At 43.7% G+C, this 25,087-nt stretch overlaps 1 protein-coding gene across 1 annotated transcript; it reads right to left on the minus strand.

Annotated features, from left to right (window-relative positions):
* Positions 1-338: 338 nt before the first annotated feature.
* Positions 339-22,314, minus strand: ASB2 (ankyrin repeat and SOCS box containing 2). Its single transcript, XM_062495399.1, has 9 exons — positions 22,070-22,314; positions 20,381-20,485; positions 15,835-16,001; positions 15,034-15,189; positions 12,807-13,052; positions 10,365-10,536; positions 5,062-5,623; positions 1,221-1,374; positions 339-475 (listed from the first exon to the last, which is right to left on the minus strand). Exons 1-9 carry the CDS (start codon positions 22,312-22,314, stop codon positions 339-341), a joined length of 1,944 nt encoding a protein of 647 aa, XP_062351383.1.
* Positions 22,315-25,087: the final 2,773 nt, after the last annotated feature.

The raw sequence follows: 25,087 nt of genomic DNA on the forward strand, positions 1-25,087 counted from the left end.
CAAGGATGCTAAGCTCCACCACAGCTTCAGGACACTTGATTTCCTCACTGATACTTGCTTCAGCACTACTCATTTGTCATTGTTGGCTTTCCTTCCTTCTTCAAAGTCTGAGGCAAATCGTATGTGTTTTCTCTTGAAAAACCTAACAGCAGTCTCCTATGTTAGCTGACTCCTCAATTTTCTTCTCACTCATGCTTCAAAAGCACATTTCTCTTAGATTAGTCATGGGAGGGTGCTTGACCAAGCTAGCAGCAAATCTTCCCTGGTGTGCACCCGTGCCACGGTGGTGACGCTGGGTGCCACGCCAGGAAGCTGCTGCATATCCAGTGTGCTTGGGGTCAGTGTGAGTAATCGTGCTGTAAATACCGGATCAGTCTGTCTGGGAGAGGCAGCGTGTCAAGGAGTTTAATGCGGTTTCTTCCAACCAGGCTCCGGACCTTGATGCGGCAAAGATGGGAAAGAGGTCGTGGAGGTTCTGAAAGACAGGTGGGTCAGAAACATGAGCAGAACAGGTTTTAACTTGAGGGACTTGATCTCAGCTTGAGAAGTACAGTGTCAGGAGGAAAATGGGAGAAGGAAGAATGAAAAAAGGTGTTTTTTTTTTTTTTTCCCTGTAATGAAGGTATAATATGTCTAGGATTGGTAGCAAATCATCTATTCTGAGGCATGACATGGGGAAGGATGTGGGGCTGGAGGATGGGGTGCTGTACCCATCTCAGCTATAGCAATGGTTTTTCTAGGATTTAAAAAGCCACTTCAAAGTATTCAGCCTTCCCACTGAAAATAAATGCAATACGTACCAAATTTAGCTTGATGCCAGAAAACTGATTCTGATAATATCTATGAAAGACTTTTTCCAGAGGGAAAGTATATTAGGAGAGTGGAATATTAATAAAAGCTTTAAAGGCCACTGGTGCATGTGAGGCTGCTGTGGAGATGGCTGCACTTCCCATCTGTCCTGATCTGACGGAACCCCAGCTATATCCAAATGGGCCTTTCTGCACTGCTATGCTCATTCCCAGTGGGTCACATCGATGGCTGCTATGCATCTCACACCCCAGGGCCAGTGAGACCCCAGAAATTTCTGACCCTCAAAACTGGTCAGTCACAGCAGGGAAATCCTTTCAAGTTTATGGGATGAATACAAAGAGGAGATGGTCTGAGGTTTTGAATCCAACAGTGAGACTATTTGTGACAGATTCTCTTCTGGGAGACCATACCTGCTTTTTCTTTAATGACAGCCCAGTCCTCATAGCTGTCAATATGCTCCTTGAGCCGGGAACAGAGCTGCACATTACCCACATAATCCAGAAGAACATCGATGATCGGCCCAGCCCAGCGACTTATCTCTGGAGTAGACACCATTTCACAAAACTTCAAGGAAAAACAGATTGACTACCATCAGTGGGACATAAATGCACTTGTGGAAACAGCAATTGCAATAGCCCTGACAGCTTTGACGGTACCCCCCTTCTACCAGCTGTGAGGGCAATCACGAGTTTCCCTTCAGAAAACTTCAGCTAAAGCCTATTATTTTCCAGCTGAGGGTAGAACCACCTCTTTGCAATCACAGGATGACAAGGATGACACAAAACCCTGGTGAAGTCCTGACTCTGGAGCATAGAATAATGCTGAATTGTCTACAAGTCCAAAGATCCTACTTCCAGAGAAATGCAAGGGCAGAGGAACTTTGCCCCAAGCTCGTCAGGGGCTGCTGAAAGGTCCATGCAGTCTAGGGCCCTGTGACCTAGTATGCTGGGTCCTTTTCCTTCTTGGTTGGGGCTCTGTGGGGCAAAAAGGAATCTTGGGGAAAGAGGGAGATTCAGAAGAGTGCAGCACCTCCTGCTTCCTGTGAACCTGCTAGTATCTGCAGCTTTTTTGACCAAACATCTTACTAGAAACAAGTCTGAAGAAATCTCTGCACAGATGAATCCCAGCCTGTTTTACTCACTCATGTGAGAACTATCCTTGGCCTAACAGAGTGATGCCTTCTTTACTCAGTCCTGGATCATACAAATTTTCTATTGTCTCCAGTGTAAGCTGCAGAGTACCTAAATCCATTTAATGGAGGGCTTCTTATGGAGATACAGAAGAATAGATGTAAGGACCTGACTTTAAGCAGTCTCATTTAAAAAAAAATCTGCCCACTTTAATCTAAATATGTATATTATACCAGTCAGTTTCATCTGTCTCTCTTAGGGTTCCGCATATGATGAAGATATCTGTGGATGTAATCAGTGGATGCAAGCAGTCAAGAAGTTTAACATGAATTAAATCATGCTGTGTGCTCAGGCACATGGCCCCTATTGAATGATGGTGGCTGAAGCACCATCCATCAGCGTAGTCACTCAGACTGTCTGCAAACACTTTCTAAGCAAGCCCACAACCCAACAGGAAAAAAAGTGCACCAGCTCAAATCTCTCTCAGTTTAAATTCCTGTAACTAGATCAAATTTGATTATTCATGCATGAGTCCTAACTAAAAATCATTAAACTCTTGTGTGGAGTAAAATTATATTAGTTCACCTAGAAAAATAGAGCTGCAGAAAATAAGGTTATTTTGTTCAAGGTGAGAGCATTCACAGAGGTGTTTACTACTCTTCTGACTCTTACTTTTTACTGAACACCACCATGTAATGTTTCCCAGGATGACTAGAGACAGTAATATCAGAAGGATAGCGGTGGACCCCCCAGTTTGCTACCTGGGTTGCTTATGGAAAGTGCAGTGTCGTATATCCGGCCGTCACTCTCCAGTGCCTGTGTCACTGCCATGCACTGGAGTTGGGAGGCACAGACTAGGCACCTGCACCACACCTCCTTGCAGTAACTGCTCTAGTAGAGTTGAAATGAAGGCACGGGTAGGGCCATAAAACACTGCAGTTTACTCGCTCGCTTCTTGTCTTCACCAGAGACCTTGCCTGCCTTTTTCTCTCTTCCCCGCTCACAAGCTCGGCTTACAAAAACATTCTGTAATAAACACGTTTCAAAACATATTGCAGGGAAATAAGCATAGCAAAATAAAGGAAAATAATGCATAACTGCAACACCAGGCAGCGGGATTGGCTCAGGGACTAGGTGGCTCTGAGCCTGCGTTCTCGGCAGAAGCCCGAATGCCCTCTCGTGGCAGTACGGTACTGCTGTCCGTCCCCACCTTCCCGGGATCAGCAGCAGTTCTGGGAACGTGGAGAGAGTCTGCAACCATTTTCCTCTGTTCACTTTCTCCAGGGCACATTCATTTACTAGCATCAATTATGATTTATATTTGTGCATTTTCCAAACCCAGTTACAGTAGTTCGTAGCCTTTATAAAGACTAAGAATTCAGATTCATTATCCTGATGTGATCTTACACAAGAAAATAGAAAAAGATCATCCTTTGCATGGAGAAGGCTGTAGTTTCATAAGATCCTCCATATTTCAGAATATAAACCATTTCATAACTACATATCATGAAGCTACCACACAAACCTCACTTTTATTAGCTAAAATCCTAGGAGTGAATGCAAATTAAAAACAACATTAGAGGGAAGGGATTACCTTTTATTTTTTTTTCTTCTGTGTTCATCTGTCCTCACTGCTTTCTCTCTGGGCACAGATAAAATTTTATACAGTTTTTGTTATCTGTGCCTCATGTGATGCACCTTTTGAGGCACTGACTCTCTGTGAGTGACCTAGTATTTTCTTAGGCAGTAGTTTCAGGTGAGATCCAGAAGGAACTGTTTTTGAGTGACTTTAGAGGGCTACAGACAAACCATCTTTACTTGCCTTGGAATTCCATCTCTCTGTTCACTCAATGTGCTACCATATCACAGATCAAGAACTAGAGATTATGTATTTTATAATTCTTTCTTTAACAAAAAACATATGGTATCCTGGAAGAATTTTGTTTTGACAAAGACTCTTGAGGGTAAAGCCCTGTTTAGGATAAGAGATTGTTGTGATGGACTCTTAAAATTCTCTCTATAAGATTTTCTTTTTGTTTGTTTTTTTCCCCCCCCACATATGTTACTGGAGAGTAAAGTCTTTTGGAAGGCAGGACTGATAAAAAGGTCAAGATTTCCTAGGACCTCTTAATGTTTTCCTTTATTCTTTCCACCACCAAAGAACATATATTGATAACAATACCTTCAGGATTCTTCCGAATCCCTCAAAGCTGCACTTAAACTATACAGAAGCCGATTAATTTCTTCCCTGATTCTTTGCAAAAAAAAAACTACCATGTTGAGATTTCATTTTTCTGTAACATGTTGAAAGACAGCAAATTTGGAGTGGAGCATTAGGTTTTGGAATACATTAGAAGGAGAGAACATACAGAAATGAGAAAAAAAGTACAATCTGAGATTCTGCAAAGTCCTTTAAGGGATTGAGAGTCTCATTCCAGCCCAATGGAAGCTGAGCTCAGCTGCATTTTAGAAAGAATTGCAAAGATACATGTATAAAAATGTAGGTATCTAAAGGCTATGTGTGGCTTTGAAAATATGAAATAGTGGACCTGAATCTCCTAATCTCTTGTGAAAACTTCAATTATAACTCAGTCACATACTTAATGTAATAATTTATGCTCTCTCTCTGTGATTGCTTATCCAGTAGACTCAGAAATTGCAGTTGTTCACATTCACTAGTTTACCTTCACAGAGTGAAATTCTGGACTGTGTTCATGTAACCAGTAGCTAACATTCTGTATTATACTAAACAAATCCTACAGGGCAAGTTAAAAAAGAAGGTTTCTACCATCCATATGCTATCATCCATATGTTTTTCAGGAAAATATGCCTCACTCCTGCCTCAGGTCCAGAGGAAAAGAGCATTGTAGAACTGTTGGTAAGACTGTCAAAATGGCTACAGTTCACTGTAAATTCAAGCTATGGCCACAGTGGCTGTTGGCAACCTTCCTGCAGTCATTGGACATAAACTTGGAATGTTTGTTTTTTTTCTGTAAATAAAGTAGGGATGGTAGCATTTTCTCTCACAAAGAAGTTGGAAGAAAAAATACACGGAAGTTGTCAAAGCCCACTGATAGGACATGTCCTCAGAAGTCCTGTAGATAGACTAGGCAGTGCTTACCTGTACTACAGTTGGCTCCCTGGTCACCTGAGGATCATTAAGTCTTTCCCGCCTGTAATTCAGTGCAGGGTGTGGGCCATTTCCATACTGACACTCAAAACAGGAACCGGCATCACAGCCCAGATCCAGGAGATACTTCAGCACGGAAAGGTACTTCATTGAAAACATGATGGTAGCTGGAAATGTGGTGGGATGACTCGATATATAGGCATCAATGTTTGCCCCATGGTCAAGCAGCAGTTTCATGGTCTTCAGGCAGCCATGGCGGATGGAGATGAGTAATGGGTTAATGAGGTCGACATTGGGGTTGGCTCCAGCTTGCAGCAGCAGCTCTGTGGCGTAGATATTGTTGTTAAAAACAGCAAAATAGAGTGGGGTGGTGCGCCTGTCCTCGTAAAGGCAGGACCGTTCATCAGAGAGGGCAGTGTTGACGTCGTAGCCAGCATCTATCAGCTCTTCCAAGATATCGTCGTTGTTGCGTTCGGCCGCTAAGTGCAGGGGGCTGATGCCACTGCGCTTGACACGGGTGCGACTGGTCACAGGGATCAGCATGGAGACAATCCTGCCAGGAGGAGACTCAGTGAGCACCAGTGAGCTCTAGGGGAATCTACAACCCTGCAGCAAGTCATAGCTTTATGATTGTACTGGTGGGGCAGAGCCCACTAACTCAGGCACAGGAACAATTAATAGAAAGAATTACATGGAGTGCAAACCTCAAACCTGTCAGCAACTCCCTGTGCACCTACCTTGCCAAAAATGTGAGTTGTGTGACCTTCCCCTTTCATGGAGGAACACTTTTTTTTTAGATTATCACCCAGTTTCTGTGATGCAATGGCTGCTACAGGGGCAGTTACAATGGAAGTGATGACATGCTGGCACTCACCCACCCTGCTGTAACTTCTCTTAGATTCCGCAGCCCAAATAAATGGCAGACAACCAGCCAGGAACTATCAGATATTCTGCACCTTCATCATCATGCTGCAGATAGGACTGGAGGAAAAAGTACACATCCTCCAGACTGAGGTACCAGCAGAGAGATTGTATCACCCCTTCACAGGGTTTGCTTTACTGCTCAGCAGGGAAGGGTGCCAACACAAAGTCCTGGCAGGTCTTGTGGGTCACAGCCACAGTAATAGCCTTGACACCAGGCAGGGGGTGAAACCCCATGTCTATAGGAGCTAAGATAAACTACAGGTTTGGTTCCCAGGCTTTCCCTATTAGATTTTACAATTCAGTTATTACCCTGCATTGATCCCTATCCTTAGGCCCTCACTGTGTGGCTTTTGGCTATGGCAAATTCATGGAGCTACCAATGTCCATCCCAGATCATGGGGAGCCAAAAAGACAATTAGTAAAAGGGAGAAAAAGAAGTAAAAATATTTTCCAGGCTGGTTTCCATTTTTCATCTGAGGGAGAAAAAATATGCAACCAAGTCCTAAACCCCAGTAAGGAGGGATTGCTATTGGAAAACATGATGTGGCCTTAAACACAACAACATAAATCAAGCTGCTCTAAGATGTAATATGAATTTCAAATATATGATGCACAGGAGCCCTGCAGTCACAAATCCATGATAATTTTTTATGTCTGCACAGGTGCCAATGGAGCTGCATGACCAACCCTATGGGTTAAACCTTCATTTCCTGTTCATAAAGCTGGGTGATATAGCCAAGGCCCTAGGTTGATTCTGTAGATAAGTCACTCAATCTAATTTCAGAAAGAGCCTAGGGATCATCCAATCTGAGTCTGCCTGCTGTGTGAGGAGTTGCCCACGCTCCCTTTGCAATGTCTGTGTAGAGGGCGATGCCTTAAATAGGAACTTTTGTGAGCTGGGAAGCCAAGCACACCTTCTCTGCCTCTTTTCCTCCCATGCAGAGTTTACCTAGCAGTAAACAGCTCTGGGGACACACAAACATGCAATGCTCAGTTTCCTACTATGTAGTGTATCTCCTTTAAAATGCTGCATATTTTCAGCTTGACTGCAATGGCTGGTCCCAACACTGGGCCCTCAAACATATATTTACATAATGAACTAAGCCAGTAAAACCTTTGTCTGTGATGATCTTGTGATCCTGTGAAATACTGAGCCTCCAACACTCCCAGGAGCTGAAATAAGATTTGAAGATGCATAGTATTTTACAGGATTATATTCCTATTTATATGATGGACTGTTGATGTCTCCAAGTTACTTCTACATCTCATTTTTAAACAAAAAGGCTTTTTAAATTATGTAAATATCTTGGGAAATTAAGCACTTTTTTTCTCTTCAAGCAGTCACACCAATTTTCCAGCACGGTGACACTTGCCAGGGAGCAGGAGGTTTGGGTGCTGGTGAGCTGGCAACTTCCCACCCTCAGCAAATGTTCTGTAAGAGCCTAATAACAAAAAGGGCACAGAGTACTGTGAGGACACTACGCCAAGTACCAGCATTACTCATCCCATGATCAAATGTTTTGAAGATTTAAGGGTCTGTTTTGTTCTTTTCCTCCAGCAAATGTGCTTCAGCCAGCTCTTCACATCTGAGTTAAAGAGGCACTGCACCATTTCTAACTGCAAGGGGAGCCTGACCCTCACTGCACGGGTACCATGCTGAGCCTCTGCATCCAAATGATGCAGTGTCCTAGAGCTCAGTACAGTCCCTGTACCCCACATTTATTTTGGTATGCCCAGCAGGAAGCATCAAATTTTTATCAATTTAATTGTGTAGCTTGAACCTGTGTTTCTTTCTCACCCTCCAGAGTGGGTTGGTTCAGTAATATGGTGCCTATGGAGCATTTCCTCTTTCTCTGGAGGGAGAATGCAACTCAAGTGAAGGCAGCCAAGGCCAGACAAGTCAGACCATATCCCATGTCTGTCACTTCATGTACAGTTTTTAAATAGTGCCAAGATTTCCCTAATCCCTGACACCTGTTTCTGTGCTTTCTATTTGTTAGAGGTTATATGGAGGAGGAGGAGGAGGCAGAGCATCCTTAGTATGAGCATGCCAAGAGTTTACTCTCTTGTGTTTATTTAATAAATCTGCCCATGCTTCACAAAGTCTTCCCTTCTCAACATCTCAGTTCTAAGGGGGAAAGAGTTAAATGACTGCTTGTGATTGTACTACAGCTTATGAGACGACCCTTATGAATTTCAGGTCAGTATTGACAAGGTGTCATTTAAAATAAACGAACACCAAGCAACAAGAGTTGACAGTTGAGCCCTGGGACCACATTCTTGGCTTTTTGGTGGTAGGGAGCCTTCGTGCTCTGGCAAAAGGTTGAAGTGTGGAATTCTTGCAGAATTACGTACTAAATCTGCAGGAATACAGAGGTCACCATGAAGGGTGTTATTTTACTGAATACCAGAGGAATTAAGAATGATCAGCCAAATGGGCTAAAGTTTTGTCATTTAGATAAATATTTTTAAGAGAATATATTTTTCTTTTGTCTTTCTTTTAGTTTGCAGCAGTTGTGCACAAAATTGGTGCTCAATCTTTAACAAGTGAAGGAATGCAGTGTTTGAACTGAATTCTGGTCTCATTTGTGCTGCTTGTTGTTGGGAATAATAGATATAAGCCCTGAATCAGGCCCTTGCTTTTATAACATCGGGGTGAGCACAGGTTGTGGAGTTTCCATGTAAATTTTTTCAGGTCAGAGTGTGAGACTACTGAGGGGAGGGAAAGATTCAGAGAGCTAGCCCATACTCTATATACAAATTGGATTCAGATCAGCTTACTGTACTTTCAGATAAACTTTTTAGAAATTGAACAACTGAAGCTGAATTCTGTCTTTCACACAAAAAAATGACTTTATAACTCAAACCCTGGAGAAAATTTTGAATCATATTTATGTTAGTCAGAGCGGGGTATTCATGTACATGATGCAAGTGTATAAACCTGTTACATAAGTTGGCACCGAGCTGCCCTCTAGAATACACAGCTTTCACAAGGAACCAGGCCTACTCCAGATACAGAAAATTAATATCCTCAGGTCTATCAAAGGTGATTTGAGAAGCGTAACTGGCATTCCCAAAGAAATCTAAATGCTAGAATGAAGAACTTTATGGGAAGGTGATGTTAAAAGCTTTTATTCCTCAGATACTGTGAAACGTGTAGGAATCCACTTGAGCAGTTCTCTGCAGAGAAAGCTGTAGCGTCCAGAAACAGTCACTGCAGTTGGACAGACACTCTCATTTGCCTATCGTAGACATATTTTGGTAGCAACTGTGATAGTCAGAAGAGTCTTCTACAGTCACCAAAGGGGTCTGTTACTGCTACGAAAAATTAGCTGTGGGTCACTCAGTCTTCCATCAGTGAGGGATTAAAAGCAGGAACTAAAATTTGCTCTAGGATCAGAAGTAAATGCTATGGAGTTCAGGCTCAGAAGCATGCTGCAATGTCCCAGGTTACTACTTACATGACAGTGCAACATCCCATCCCCAGATAGCATCTTCTAAATTGATATTCTTTATCACAGACTATAGTTTGTCACTTTCCTAGAAAAATCTCTGTTTCAGAGGACTGGTAATTCTACCTGATTTCTGCATATTTTTACCACTAGTTACTTTTCTCCCTGCTTAAAAAATATGCTCAGCTCTATCCCAAACACATTTAGTTTCAGAAGGAAAGCAGTGGATCTTTTTATGAATTTTTCTGTTACAGTTAAGAGTTATTTAATCGCTCACTAATAAAATATATTTTCCAGACCATGTCCTTCTTTTCTGAAGCCTTTACAATTTCCTGAAAGGTTTCTGAAAGGAAGGATATCAGAACTGGACACCATATTCTAGCGTCAATCTCACAAATGCCCTAGAGATTCACTTAACCACTTGCTGCTGTCAGCAACTGAATTATTGTTATTAAAACCTGAACACACCAGAGACAAATCCAGCATCTTCTGCTTGTGCAGAAGAATCACAATGGGCCCATGTAGGGAAATGATTGCAAACCATGCTGCCAAAGCTATTAAGGACTAACACTCCCCACCAACACTTTTTCTATTATATTTCAAGAATATTTTGGCGCTTTCAGTTTAATCCACTTCCAAGATACATGATGTTATTTAACTATGATAAGTGATGTCTTGGTAGAATTAAAGGAATCTTTCACCCCACATTCCTGCTCACTCCATCCCATCTCCAACCTCACAACACACTCTCCACACTCTCTTCTAGCCTGAGCTCTGCAAGCAGAAAGCCAACTTCTCAGCTGGTATCTGCCTTGTTTGCATTGCTCAGAATTAGTTCTGGGACTTTACATTCTCCTTTTTGTAAGGATTTTGGATTCTTGTCTCAAAGATGAAACTATGAAACTAACTAAAACTTACTCGCAAATCCCTTTTTTGGCTGCTATGTGAAGAGGTAACAGGCCATCCTTATTGGCTTTGTTAGCATCTGCTCCTTGGGACAGAAGAAATTCCACAATAGGCACATGTCCATTTTTACAGGCTTCGTAAAGAGCAGAGGCATTATCACTGGCTTGTGTATTGATATCAGCACCTAGGAAGGAAGAAAATCTTTTAGCACCAAAAGGTTAAAATGAGATGGGAGGAACATACTTTGAATGAGCACTTATATTTCCATGTCACTGGAGATACGAGATATGGTGGATAGGGATGTGTACATGGTCATATCAGGGGTGGCACAGTCATATCAGTTATACACCTTTATATCATAGATTTACATTGGCTTCTATTATGATGGGACTTTTATGAGGGACAGTTTATCATGGGTGGCAACTATTAGATCCCAATCATGAATCCAGGCTCCACTCAGCTGTAGCTCAAAGCTAAAAAAAAAAATTAAATGGGCTATTCTTTTTATGGCATGGCCTTTTCTTCAAACAAACTGAAGTAATTCCATTAATATTTATGTGTTTACACTATGTATATGTACTATTCCTGAGCAGGAATCTGGACTAGATTATCTCAATAGGTGCTCTCCAAAATTCTATGGATATATATTTATGCTATGTATTTATTTATATTTATCATTGATACTCTATATAGTCACACTATAAACATTACACAGATTTATAGCATTTATATTAATTTTTAATTTTAGTATGTATCCAGGCTAAAGTAATGCTCCATAAAATGACATCTGCATGGTGCTGATCAACAATTCTAAACAGGTTTTATTTGGGAGTGTCTTAATCAATGAATATTGAATATTTTGAATATTTATTCAAAACTGAGCACCTGAGGCCATATTTCTTCACTTCATGAGGGTTGGAGTTAGGCTTCAAATGGTAAGTTTTACTATAAAAAAGATGAATATTATCAATGAACTACGAGATTATTTGAGAATTTCTTTCTTGAGCTCTAATGTGTACTTTGCTTAATAAATAACATGCAAGTATAAACCAGGACAGTACGTTTTTGCCATAAACAATATGGAATCTAGCTTCTGTTATAGATATTTAAGGGCCTTAAGCCTGGGTTTTGGCTGTTATATACTGTACCATGGCATTCTCAGGAAGGCTGCTCTGTGTGTATCCTAAATGGGAATGACAGTTCACTGGAGTTTTGCTTCTAAACTTCAATAAAGAAACTGATCGGTCTTCATGAAAACTCCCTGCCAGTGAGAACATTTCCCTGGGCTCTCACCCTAAGATGAAACATCTGTGTTGTGTTTGGCCCTTTGAAGATGTTGTAGCTGGAAATATCAAGAGAATTATAGTGACAAAACATAACACAGGACTACATTCCTAATGAGAAAAAAATCCCTTTTTATGATGAAAAGTGCTCATCATAAACAATGAATGATATAATTCCTGGGATGCTCAGAGGAGATTTTCAGGGCTTGAAACAATTGGACAGTTTTATTGGATTTTTTTCTTGTGTATTTCTCTCAAGATTGAACATCAAGGAAATCTTAGTATCTATCTAATTTGAAACACAAATCACATTCTGTCCTAATTTCTTAAGTCACAGGCAGCATTATGGACTAACTGGTCATGCAAAACTCTCTTGACAAGACTAGCTGGGCAGCAAAACACATTTTTTGTTTCTCAACTCTCATATCTTTCTTAATCATACTAATTTTTTCAAAAGATTTTCTTGTCTTCATCACTGGTAAGTTCTTGTTTTGCAAGTGCAGGACCCAAGTCTTTCCTACATTGAAGATATTAGTCCATTGTGAAAATAAAATATGCCTCAGAATAGTAGTGAAGTGTATTGTGCTTATTGTAAAGCTGTTTGACATGAGTGGAGCAGTAAAAAAATAGGTTTATTGTAAATTAGATTAAAATTCACTATGATTATATGTTTGAACATTTACACATAGGGAGAGTGAGTCTGCTTCTATTTGGTATAAACCCATAAACTCTACAGTAGTACTTTATTTTCAGAGGGTACATTAGGAAGACAGCTAACCTTGCCCATTACTGCACGTTTGTGAGCAGATGGGGGTTGGCTGAAATTCAATTTCTGCCATCTATTACCACCTACAGCTGTCTTTTATGACTGACTGGATTTTAGGCTACTTGTGTGCAAGCAATATGGGTTTAGAAAGCTGTTAGGAAACGCAGTCAGACAGCAGCACTTCCCAAAGCGGGTGACCATGAATGAATGCTGAAGAAGCATGTGTATCTAGACCATGCTCTGTGAAGGACCCTACCCAGTTCCACCATCAGGAACAACAGGGTTTTAGTGCCTCTGCAGGCTTGGCCTTGCATCCAGAGACAGAAAAATTGAGCCAGAGAGAATTACTGTGAAACTCTGAATTATTAAGAATTACATGAATAGATGTATGTAAGCTGTACTCACCACATCTTGCAAGATATCTCAAAGCTTCCAATTGCCCACTCTCAGCTGCCACAAATAAAGAAGTGATCCCGTAGGCATTTGCTGACTCAATCTTGGCACCCCCTTTCACCAGGATATCGATGATCTCCAGATCATTTCGGGAGACGGCCTCATGGAGAGCGGTCCAACCTCGATTGCAGCGATGGTTGGTATCTGCATTGTACTGCACCAGGAGTCTTGCAGCCTCTGCATTCTTGCGCTCACAAGCTGTTTTAGAAAAAAGTGAAGAGACTAGGACAGGCTTTTGAAAATATTCTGGGTGTTGTGTTTGCGTTTTGTGCAGTCCAAGGCAATATAACACAAGTAGGCCATAGTAACACCAAAGATCCATTTAGGTCTACATGACAGCAAAGGCTGCTGCCAAGTGACATTGTCCAAGGCTCAGAAAGGATGTGACAGTGAAGCCAGTCTTCAACTGGACCTGGCTAAGTGTCCTGTGCAGGGGTTGTGCCAAGTCTGGTACTGGGGGGAATCTGGCCCAGCACATTTGTACCAACAGGAAAGCGCAGGGACACAGTGAGATGATGAGGTGCAGGAAGTAATTTATGAAGAACAAATATGTTACAGAAATCACGTGACCTGTACACTTTCTTTCCAAATTCTGTGCAAACTGACTCTTTACCTTACTGCCATGGACTGCAGATAAAGCTCCATATAGACAAGAAAACAGAAAAAGCTCAAACCAACAGTTTTGTGAGTCGGTAGCACTTTCTCGATTTATAGTTCCGTTTATAGTTCAGGACCATCCTGGGCTAAAGATAGTTTCTTAATAATCAATATAATTTTGTTCATTTTTATTCTACCAATTTGTGCCATAGCTTTTTGAATCCCAAATCATGGGGCTTCCCATGGCTCTTAGTGGTGGGGCTCCAAAATAAAGGTACCTAGGATGAGTAGCTACACTGAAAAAACCCAATTAGCATCTGTTGTACAATGTACAGAAGAGAAGCATATTTCATAGCAGTTAGTTTTTTCTGTGAAATAAGTGTCTTTTTCTCACAGGGGTCCCACCTTTTAATTCCAATTCTTGCCTTGCAATAGCTCCATGGTATTCTCTCCCTTAAAAGGTGTCACTCATATACTGAAAGCAACTATGTAATTAGGTATTTCTTTAATTATATATCCATAGCTCTGCAGAGTTTAATTTGCTTACATACAAGGGATGACTATTTTGTTATAACAATTTTTTTAACTCCTCTTTGTTTTTGTTGTTGTGGAATAGTGTAGAAGATACTGCATCAAGGCTGACCCATTCGTCCTAACAGTTCTTCTCTGGCTAAAGGGTGTTTTCATGTCATTATTGTTGTGATTATTATTACTATGAGCACTACTACTACTACTACTACTACTACTACTACTACTACTACTACTACTACTACTACAGCCACTACTGTGTGTTTAATGCACAGCTGAACAGCTTTTCCCTGGTCAGCTAAGAGCAAGAATTTTAAAACAAAAGCGTTTAAAAAGCAGGTCTAATGCTAGGCATCCAAAGTTGGTGGCAAGATTGGTATTTTAACCTGTAATATGTGTTTTTTATGCTTTAGAGTGCTAAAAGCTGTCGTGGCAGGAGCAGAGGAAACTGGACATGAAGCTGTGAGAGGTCTCCTCTGAATGTTTGTGATATCATGGATATATTACTAGTCTGCTAAAAGAAGAAAGTATTCTCTCCAACCAGCAGCAAAGTAATATGTCTGTGTTAAATACTTTATCTACCTCACTGAATTATTTATAATTTTATGACTCTTCCACATAGCACACAGCCTGGCCTGACCCACACAGTATATGAATCACTGACATGTCTGCAGTTACTGTACTTGCACATCTAACAGCTACTTAGGTCCTACTGTTCAGCAAAGCACAGGTAGTCCTTCACTACCCAAATTTCTGTAAGTTTGGGACATTGTACAGATAGCCTGTTCTTGTGGCCCCACTGAGAATCTCACCCCTCACACTCAGCACCCCATCACAGCCTGCACCCCACAGGACAGCTGCTATTCCTGTCTCTCTTGAGGATGAGATAAAAGGCCATGGCATGCTAGGTCAGGCATAGGAGATAGAGGACTACCACAGGAAAGCAGAAAACAAGAGTTAATCGCTGGCTTTCAGCACCACATCACAAGTGATCCTGCTGTTCTGCCTTTGTGGTGCCAGAAGAGCTCAGCATCCTGTAAAAGCAGCTTCTCACCTTTGTAGAGTGGCGTTTCTCTGGCCTTGTTAGAGATGTCGGGCTCAGCCCCAGCCTGCAGCAGGGTGAGCAGGCAGTCCAGGTTGCCCCGGCTGGTGGCCAGGTAGAGAGCTGTCTCCTCGTTGAGGGTGCGCTGGTCGATGGTGCCTGGGTACGCTGTAAGGGATGGACAGCCCAAAGTCATTGTGCCAGGTAGTGCACCTGCAGCACCACCCTTCTAAATCCTTGAGGGTTTAAGTTTTTATTGTTTATTCATTTCCATAAGCAATGTAAGTTAGGAATATACTATAATGTTGCTATAACTCAGGTCAAGTATTGAAAACTGTCTTCAGTTTAGATTAAAATGTTCAGCTTTGGCCAGTAGAGATGCAGAAAGTTGTTGAGCAGAGTTGTTCTTCGGCTGCAGTTTGAAAACAAACTACAGTAATTAACTTCAAGCATCAACAAAGAGATGCTGGGTTGGATCTCCCCCCACGGGAAAATGGGGTTATTCCTGTGAGCTGGCAGCAGCCAAGCAGCTCATAACAGGAGAGAGCTCAGCTTCAAGGTCTGAGCATGAGAAATACAGGTCTTGGGAGAATCTATTCCATATCACTTTCTCCCAAATATCCTAACTTTTAGAGGCTTTAGTCTGGAAACCTACTTCCCAAGAGAAGGTAAAATTAATGTACAGGCAGGGAGGTTGGAAAGAAGACTCATACACAGCCTCAAGCTAGGACTGAAATACTGCTAATTTGGTCTTTTAGTCTATTAATGTTCTTATTTTCCCTTTTGTAATTAGCTAGTTTTAATTTCACTGACCTTTTTGCAACAGGCTCAGGCAGCCCACTTGGCCATAGTATGCAGCTTCATGGAGGGGTATCCAGCCATCCTTATTAGGTACAGAAAGGTTTTTTCCTGATTTCATCATGTTGCTTACTGCTTTTTCATCTCCATCCCTGATTGCTGCCACTACAGGGTCAATTTCTCTTTAAAACAAGATTAAAATTTGGTTATTCCTTCATTACTGAGAAGCTTTCTGCAGCAACATCACTGTTTTTTTTTTTTCCTAAAATAGTGAACCCTTGCAGCCTATAGAGCACATATTTGTACAGAGAGACACCATAGGGCCTGTAAAGGTAAAATTTGTCTTCTCTAATTTTGTCCCTGTCAGCAGAACAGAAGAATCAGTGTCTGGAGGTACTGATCACTCTCCACAGAATGTAAGGAAACTAGGGAGGTGTAACTTATATCTGACACAAACACTTGTATTTCAGATGTCAAGAGCTGTGGAAGACTGGCTCTGACATTGCTCTGTGCACTGTGGAATGTCCATGACTGTGATAATTGCATCACCTCACTGTCCCATGTGGCATGGTGCTTCCATATGAGATCTTTCAAATAAGATCAGCTTTGAAGAGAATTACCCCTATTCATCCTTGAAGAAATTTTTAGATTTGATTTGCAGGTGGCTTTAACAGAAATTATCAAGAAATCTTGTATTTTTAAGATACTTCTTATTTCCTCACACAATCCTGTTTTCAGAATCTAGCCAGTCCACTTATGAAGAAGGGAGAGCTCTGGTTAGAGCATATAAACACTGGGGTGTTGGTCTTGGCTCTCTTTTCTTCATCCAGGGAGGATTGAAAAAAAATCCACCTACCGAAATCCCTCTGCCAAGCATGCATTCCACACACACTGGGCAGCAACCCATCTATCAGAGCTCTCTGAGTGTTTGCAGAGCAGGGCTGACCTGGGCACACCAATCCTACCGCAGAGCAACAGTGACAGCTCCTGAGTCTCCTCACACAGAGGGACTCCCAACACTGCCTGACAGCCACTTTTCCCCAGGTCAGCAGCCCCTGAACAGGATCCACCACCCTCCTTCCGCCCCTTCTGAGGCTGCCAAGGCACGGCAGAGCTCGGGAGCTGGGGAGCTCACACCCTGCAGCCAAGGCAGGCAGGACCCTTGCCCATGCTGGGCAGCAGCTCTGTGCATGCTGGTGGGCTGTGCCTTCCAGTGTTGGCATCTGCTTGGGCTCCAGCTGAGCTGCGCTGGGACAAGGCAGCCACAGCTTTGTTACTGTATTGCACTAAATGACTAAGATTCACCACAGCCAACACCACACTTCACCAGTTCTAATGGGGACTTCCAAAAAAATGAATGTGGGCTATAGTTTCAGACAGAAAACAAGAAGTTGCAGAAAACACTGGAGTATTTGTGGCTTGAACTAGCTCTACTCTAGCTCTACTAGCTAGCTCTACTAGCTCTACAGAGAAAATCTTGTGGTCCTGTAGACAGAGAGATGCAGGAGAGAGGTACATGTCTCAGACTATTAGCATTGCCAGGGCAGGAATACAGCATGTGGTGGAGGTCATGCAGGCTAGTGATGATGGGAACAACCAGAAACTCCAGTTACAGCAAGAAGTAAGTCAAAAATACCACAACAGAGTGAGATCAGAGACAGAAAAATATGGGTAGGTCAGCACAGGAATCCTCACAAAGTGGTATACTGGTGCAACCTCTGCACTTCGTGGGAGTTACAGGAGCAGCACTGGACTCCGTTGCCTTGCAGGTGCTGGACAGACCAACAGTCTGAAACTCACACAGGCCTCACTAATTTCGGTTTGCCCAAAGGCACATAATCTATGCCATAAATACTGATATTAGCATTGAAAGAAGCCTTCAAGCTGGTTTTCTGAGGATAAATTCAGGGCCGGGAGTGGAAGAGGTGATCTCAACACTTGTGCCAGAGAATGGGAAGAGACACCATTTCCCAGGTGAAATAGTACTTACTCCTTCTCTATAGCTGGAAGCAGTGATTTCAGGACAGTAGGGTCACAAAAATAGCAACACTAGAATGAGGAAAGATATGGGACACAAGGCCAGGCATTTTGCTTGAGAAGATAACAGCTAGAACAGACAGCTGCTGTCCTGGCCACAGCCTTCCCAGGAGGAATAGACTGACCTTCTGATAACTGCTGGCCGGATGTCCCAGGGACACTGCTGTATCTCCATACTGCTTACAGTACCCTGGGGACTAAACCTAATTGAGTAATATAATAGATTTTTATACAGGTGTTTGAAATTGAGCATTTTGTTGAAGTCTGCTGACAACAGCTATTGGCATTTTTGGCTTGGAGAGGAGGCGGAGGTGGGGGATCTTCATCTTTCAACACCTCTGACTCAAGGCTGCTAAAACCATCTGTTGTTCTGTGCAAAGGCTCATGTTACACATGTAGGGCTGTGACCTCAGGATTTGGGCACATGATATAATTACTGGTTCTTAATGAATTACTGCATGCCAGGTGGGCCATGGCAGGAGTCTGCACATGGGCCAGCTCACAGCAAATGCAAGGTAAATCACATTATCTGAGACCTCGGGGAAAGCAGGAGGGTACCTTGGATCTGTGCTGGGGCAAAAAATGTGTGAAGAATCAGTTACTATTCTGCTTAAGCCCTCAGATGTTGAATGAAGCAAACTTCTGTCGGGTTCCGTGACCTTAAATGATTCCTGAGTGAGATGAGGGGGTTTGCTGGACCAGGCTGCGGATGCTTTAGCCAAGAAAATTCCAGATCAGAACAGAAGGTTCAATGAATCTCCATGTGAAATCCTTGTTTTCTGCCTGACTTATAGTTAGTTAGCTGTTATAAAAACCCACCACATTCTGTTGCCTGGATTTAATCAGATATAGAAAATGCGAGTATTAAAACTATGGAAGAAGTCTGAAGATAGGATGAAATCTTAACCTTATAGGCAACTCAAAAGAATTACTGCATTTCAAAGACCAGTAGGCAAGATAAATTCTCCTTGCAGATGAGATGTATGGTGAGGTCAATTCTGAAGAAAAGGTTCAGTGGAGCACAGGAAGGTTCAAGAAGCTCCTTCTTTTCCTTTTTTTCCTGACAGCCTGGAGAGATGCAGGCAGGATGAAGGAACACCACTTCCCCAGGTGAAGCCAAATATCATCCCTGCCTAGCTCTAAGACTAAGGCTATGAAAATGCCAGTCATGCCATCATGCTCTCCTAGTACTTCCCAGCTATATTTTTTCTCTACTTGGCAGCAGAGGATAGCTAGATTATCAGCCTTCTTGTGTATTGAACTCCCTGCAGCTACCTGGTGGAGAAGAACAGCCTGCCCTCAAGTCTTCTACTGCATCAAAGAGGCATGTAAGGAGTGCAGAACACCTACTGAGAGGATGTGATTTCAGTGTGGCCGAGGGAAGCTGCCAAGTGACAGGGATAAGGCAGGCTTCATGTTGCAGCAAGAAGAGGTTTTCACAATATCAGGGAGTGCAATGCCAGTGGAATTAGCCAGGATGCAGGGGGAGATTGCAGAGCTGGCTGAGAGATGAAAGGAATAAGAGTGGTGGAAGGGTAGTCACTGCACCTGTGCATTTACATGTGCAGGGAGGGACTTGTAAAATTGATTAAACAAAATTTGAGCTGGGTAGATAGAAAAGGTGGGGAATTTCTTTTCTGCAGGACACAGGGAAGTGCTGGCTGTAACACTTTCCTCCTGCCATCTGTTAGCTAAGGGCAGGTGCATGTTTCTATTCTGCACTGCAGAGAGCTGTCATGTATCAGTCATGGTCCACACATTTCTACTACACACTGGCACTTGGACAGAGTTTGGGCCGCTGTCTGCTTTTCTCAACCATGACTGTGTTCAACTAAGCTTATTTGGAGCCTCTGCCAATAGCAAGACATGGTCAGGAGGATCAGTTAGTCAAGACAGTTTCTTCCTTGGACAAGTAAGCCCTCCTCAGTGTGACTGAACAGCACAGGTATGGCTGGGAGCAGGCATGGCATCTTGGGAGCATTTATAAAATACTTATTTGAAAGACTGGACTTCTTCACCTTGTTTATGTACTACTATACATTGTCCCCGCTACTTTTCCCCATTGCTGAACCCTGAACTTAATACCAGTGCAGTTACTATAAGCACCTGCCTGCCTCATCTATTCTGTTGGTAAGTGAGCCAGCCTATATAAATTAACCACAGTGCAGTCATCCCTTCCCAATTATCTTTGTCACCTCAGAGCTTCTGACTGACCCAGAGTATCCAGAACATAAGCACTGGGGGGACGGGGAGAGATGAAGAGGAAGAAGATAACAAGGGCTATTTGAGGTGGGTCACTTGCAAGAGCACAGGCTTGGCCTGGGGCAGTGAGGAGGTTGGAATGAAGAGCAGGAGTGCAGCAAGGGTGAGGTGCAGGTGTCAGTGAGACCTCCTCCAGATGAACACCACGTTTCCCCCCACCAGGCACCATCACCACCCAGAAGACATGTCTCAGGGACAGAGTGGGTAGCAAGGCTGGTTTTGGCGGCAGGGGAAAGCAGGAGAGGGAGAGGGAGACACTTACACGGACTGGGATGTGCTGAACAGGCTGCTGTCATGCCTTCGCCTGACCCCCCAGGCTGCCCCCGAGCTGGATGGCTGAGCACGGCCTGTCTGCTGGGCTGCCAATCTGGAGTGCCGATGACATGAGTGAAATAAGGAGAAATACTCCGAGTAGGAGAAACAGGTCATGCTGAGGCAGAAACAGAGACACACATCCACAGACGGAGCGCGCGAGCCTGCCGGTCAGGGCTTTGAATAAAAGCAGATGGCCACGGCTTGCTCTGCACTGGATTCAGCTGCTCACTCGGCTCGAGTTTATTTTTGGCCCTCTGAGGAAGCGTCAGGGGATTCAAATGACCATATAAGACAACAGTGTGGTTAACCCTACCGCCACCACACAGGAAGCAGGAACAAAGTGAGGTGAGGTGACGTTCATCACCTCCAAAGTGCCATGCAAACAGGTCAGAGGTGGGGGCAGAGGAGGACCCAGAGCCACTGGATGCCAGTTCCATTTCCATCTCTGCTCTCCCAGGTGGCAGAAGAGTTCAGCAATGCCACAGATTTGCTGCTACAAGCTCCAATGGTTTTCCCTCTGGTGAGAGGTCAAACACTGCTGGGCTGAGGCAGGACAGGTTAATGCACATAACTGCTAATACTGCTTTTTGCCAAAATAGCAGGTGTCAAAGGACCTTCAGCAAGGACAGGACCAAATGGCCAGGGAAGACCTTATTCTCCCCTGCACTGGGTCTCTACAGGAGAGCTGACTGTAGAGGTGCACAGTAACCACACCGAGAAAGCACAGCCTTTGGTGGGAGCAGGACTGCTGGCCACACAGCATCCTGATTCCACAGCCATGCACATGCTTGCTACTCATCAAATTGTCCCCAGTTTCCCAGTCTTGGAAACCAAACAACCACAGGTGGTAATGAGCAAGGCATCAGAGGGTGGTGGAGTTATGAAAAAGAAGGAGGAACAGAACTTCATTAACTGTCAGTTTATTAAAAAAGTGAAAACTAAAGTAACTTAAAATATTAAAAGGATATTTTTCCTTGCTTAGGAGGTGACTTTGCAGTCTATTCCCATCCCCCTTGAGAAATCCGCCTTTTATAAAATGAAAGGGGAACAATATCTGAGTTTGAAACTGTCAGCAGGTCTCTGTGACCACAGCTCAGCATTGCAAGGGAGGGGGATGCTACCATGATTTGATGTCTGGAGTTGCTCTTGGTTAAGAGTGGTGTGCTTGAAGTCAGGCTGGACTGAAATAACCACCTCCTTTAAAAACTGAAGTATTTAACAGGTAGTCAAGTCTCACTGTTTTATATACCCGTTTTTTGTGCCTCTCTTATGTTTTCATATAACAAATGCTTTGCTCCCTCTCGGGCAAAACCTAAGCTTGGTATACAGTGGGAGAAAGGAGCAGCTGGCCTTGGGAGGACTTTTGGTGTTCAGGAAAGCTTGTGGCTCTGCCCCTTTTTCTGTTTTATTTGTTGCTTAAAACAGACAACATCAAGCAAACCCTCCTCTTGCTGTGAGCACGTAGATTGTTGACCTCATTGGATTTATAGCAGACTCTGGCTTTGACACTAATGACAGACTCGCAGAGGAGCTGCCTGGCAGAGCTAATTAGGGAGCACGTGCACTGACAGGGAGCCTGTCTCCCCTCCTGGGCAGGGCTCTCTGGGGGGAACAGCTCGGGCTGGCACTCGCTTACCTTTGCCAGGGGTAGATGCGGTAGGGAGGGTTGTGGGGGCTGGCACGGCTCGGGGCAGCCACCTCACCAGCTCGGGCCACCAGCGACTTCTGGGGGCTCTGTGCTGCTGGCTGACCTGCTGAGTCCTCTTCCAAACTCTGCTGGATGGCCATCTTTATAAGCTCATCTTCACTCAGGCTGCTGTACAGACTGTACTCTTCGCAGCCTATCGTTTGTCTATGAGTATTTGCTGCCGTTGTAGCCATTTTTATAACTGCTTTCCTGTAAAAGGAAATTGTGATCATCAAAATCTGGAAAATTAAAAAAACTCAACTATCTTGTACTGTCGTTCAGGTCTGCCTCTTAGTTAGTCTGACCAGAAATCCCTTCAGAAATCCTTCACCAGGGAGAGAACATTATCAGCCAAAATCTACATGTAAACTTAATGAACTAACTCCAATTACACAGAAATAACTGGTTTAGCTGGTGTTTAAAAAAGGGGGAGTTGTTGCAAGCAAGGCAAGTTTTTAGCTGCTTATTCTGGTTACCACATCTCAAGAGAAAAATCGGTAAAGGAAATCCCCTTACAGTTAAAGAGACAAATTTTTGAATTTTATTTAGGAGAAGACCAATAGATGTCTCTTTTTGTTGATATTATTTCTTGCTGTCATTGCAGGGCATTAAGGGAACAGGTTTGTCTCTTTGCTGGTTTTCTGTAAGGACACCTTCTCCACCCATGAAGTGCAAAGAGGCTTTGTAATTTTTTCCACGGTATCTGGAGATCTCTCAAGCAACATACAGCTATGCTTTGAAGTGACTTTGTTTCACCCAGCAAGGAGAGCAACACCACACTGGTCTGTTTCACTTCTAATTTTTTTGGTTTTTCACAGAACAAAGTTCAAGGTCATGAGTGAGATGGGAATGAGAGAAGGGGGAAATATTGGGCAACTCAGCAATCACAGAATGACTGTGAACCACCACTGCAGGACTCTAAAAGGCAAAGACTATTCAAAATACTGCAGTATTTCCAGCAGTGGTAGGGAAGTACTGATATGGATGTCAGAGAGCACTCTGGCCATCAGTGTTCAAGAGCCAAGGGTTTATTTTATGGGAGGAGGTGGAAAAGCTTGCTTCTTTTAAGAAGATAACAGCCAATGGAGAATAGGTTTGATTTTATAAGCTCTGAGTGAGAACTGTGTAAAATAACAGAGAGCACTGGGGTGGGGAGCAATGGGAACAAGCTGCTCAGGAGGACATGGATGTGACAGGGGAGGACAGGGACCCAGCAGGAGAGGCCTGTGGGGACATGTCCCCCAGGTGCAGAGAGGTGAGGGGCTGGCTGAGCGGAGATACCAGCGGAGATACTGAGACAGCTGCTTGCCCCCACCCTGTGGCTGCCAGTCCCTGTCCCATCAGTGCCACAGCAGGGCTGGTCTTCAGCTCCACACAGCCCTGCTCTGCCCAGGATGAGGTCCTGCTGATCTGGGCCAGCCAGCAGAACCGTGAGCTTGGGGACAGCAGAACCACCCAGATTCCCACTGCTCAAGAGCTGCCTCAGCAGGAGCCTCAGGGGAGCTGTCAGCTCCCTTTCCCTGCACAGCTACTCTCTCCATGAAATATCCAGCTCATCCTGGTTTCCTGGGCACTCACACTGACACCAATGGCAGAGGGGTCCAGCAGCCACAAGACTCACACCATGAAAGTGCTCTGCTGCAGCAGCGATTGCTGCTGTGTGGACAGTCAAGAGACAGTCCTGACCTGGATGAAATGGCAGCTCCCCAAATACAGTTTGAAGAAATTGCAAGAACTTGAATCAATCAAGTAACTTTAAATCTTGCATTTAGGCTTTTCACTTCAGACATGGTGATATCTCCCACATCAAGGAAGAACCACCTCAGGCTCTTCTTCAGAAAAAGTGGGAAGACTTCAGGGTAAATGGAAGCCCAGCAGATTTCAGATTGACATTATGACTTTTAACAACAAAGAATGCATTTTAGAGCCATGCAAAATGCCAAAATAAAACCTTCAATTGCTGCAAATAATGCAACCCAATGTTGGTGTTTTCTCTCTCTTTTTTTATTTTTTAGCTTTCCTTTATTTTCAGCCAGATTTCTCATGGCTGCTGTTGCTTCCTTTCTCCAGTTGGTGCCTCAGCTCTGCTATGACCCTTGCTGTCCCTAAGATCCCAGCCCAGGCATCACACCACTGATAGCCTCCCTGTGCCCCCAGTGCTCCTGTACCTGCCTTTGGCTGCTCTCCAGCCAGCAGCTGGCTAGGAACCATGGGCACAGCTTTGTTTTTCCAGCAGCTTCTGCTTGGTCAGCCCCTGGTACGCAGGTCAGTACTTACATAGACGCTCAGCCTAGGAACTCACCTAGTGACTGGTGAGCTGCAGATGAGTGGAACCCACTGGCTGGAGCTGGAAGGAACATCCAGCAGTCGTCTGCAGCATCCAGCACTGCAATGCCTGAATGTAGGGACCTAGCCACAGTGATGACTCAGAAACCTAAACAAAGCTGTCAGCAGGGAGGGCAGGATCTGATCTTAAGCTCCTAATGGAGGTGATGCACAATGAATCCTTGGAGAAGGCAAGAATGAAGATGAAACTGCTCCTCTCTGAGTGCAACATGCTCTAGTGCAGACTGGGACAGATTCCTCCTCTGTATCCTCCCCAGTCCCATTGCCAACATCCTTATGGCAGTGAATCTGTCGCTCCTGTGCTTCTGAGCTGGGTGTTGCTTGAGGAGCCTGGGCTTTAAGGACTGTACAGGAGACCTCTGCCAACACAACTCCACACCCTGGCATGGAGGAGCTAACTGATACAGCTGCTTCTCCACATCCCAAATGGATCAAGGTATAAAGGCTGCTTCTGGACCTTCTTCCCCTCCTTCCTTTTGTTTCGCACATTCTTAAGGCAAAGGGTTCAAAAGGGAAGATTTTAAATTTGTGGGGATCATTCCTATTTCATCCTCTTATCTTTTGTGGGGGTTAACTGGGTCCAACCCACTTGCAGAGAAAAGGGACAACCTCTTCTGCATG

Source organism: Cinclus cinclus, chromosome 6 (genome assembly GCF_963662255.1).
Source record: "Cinclus cinclus chromosome 6, bCinCin1.1, whole genome shotgun sequence".
Lineage (NCBI taxonomy): Eukaryota > Metazoa > Chordata > Aves > Passeriformes > Cinclidae > Cinclus > Cinclus cinclus.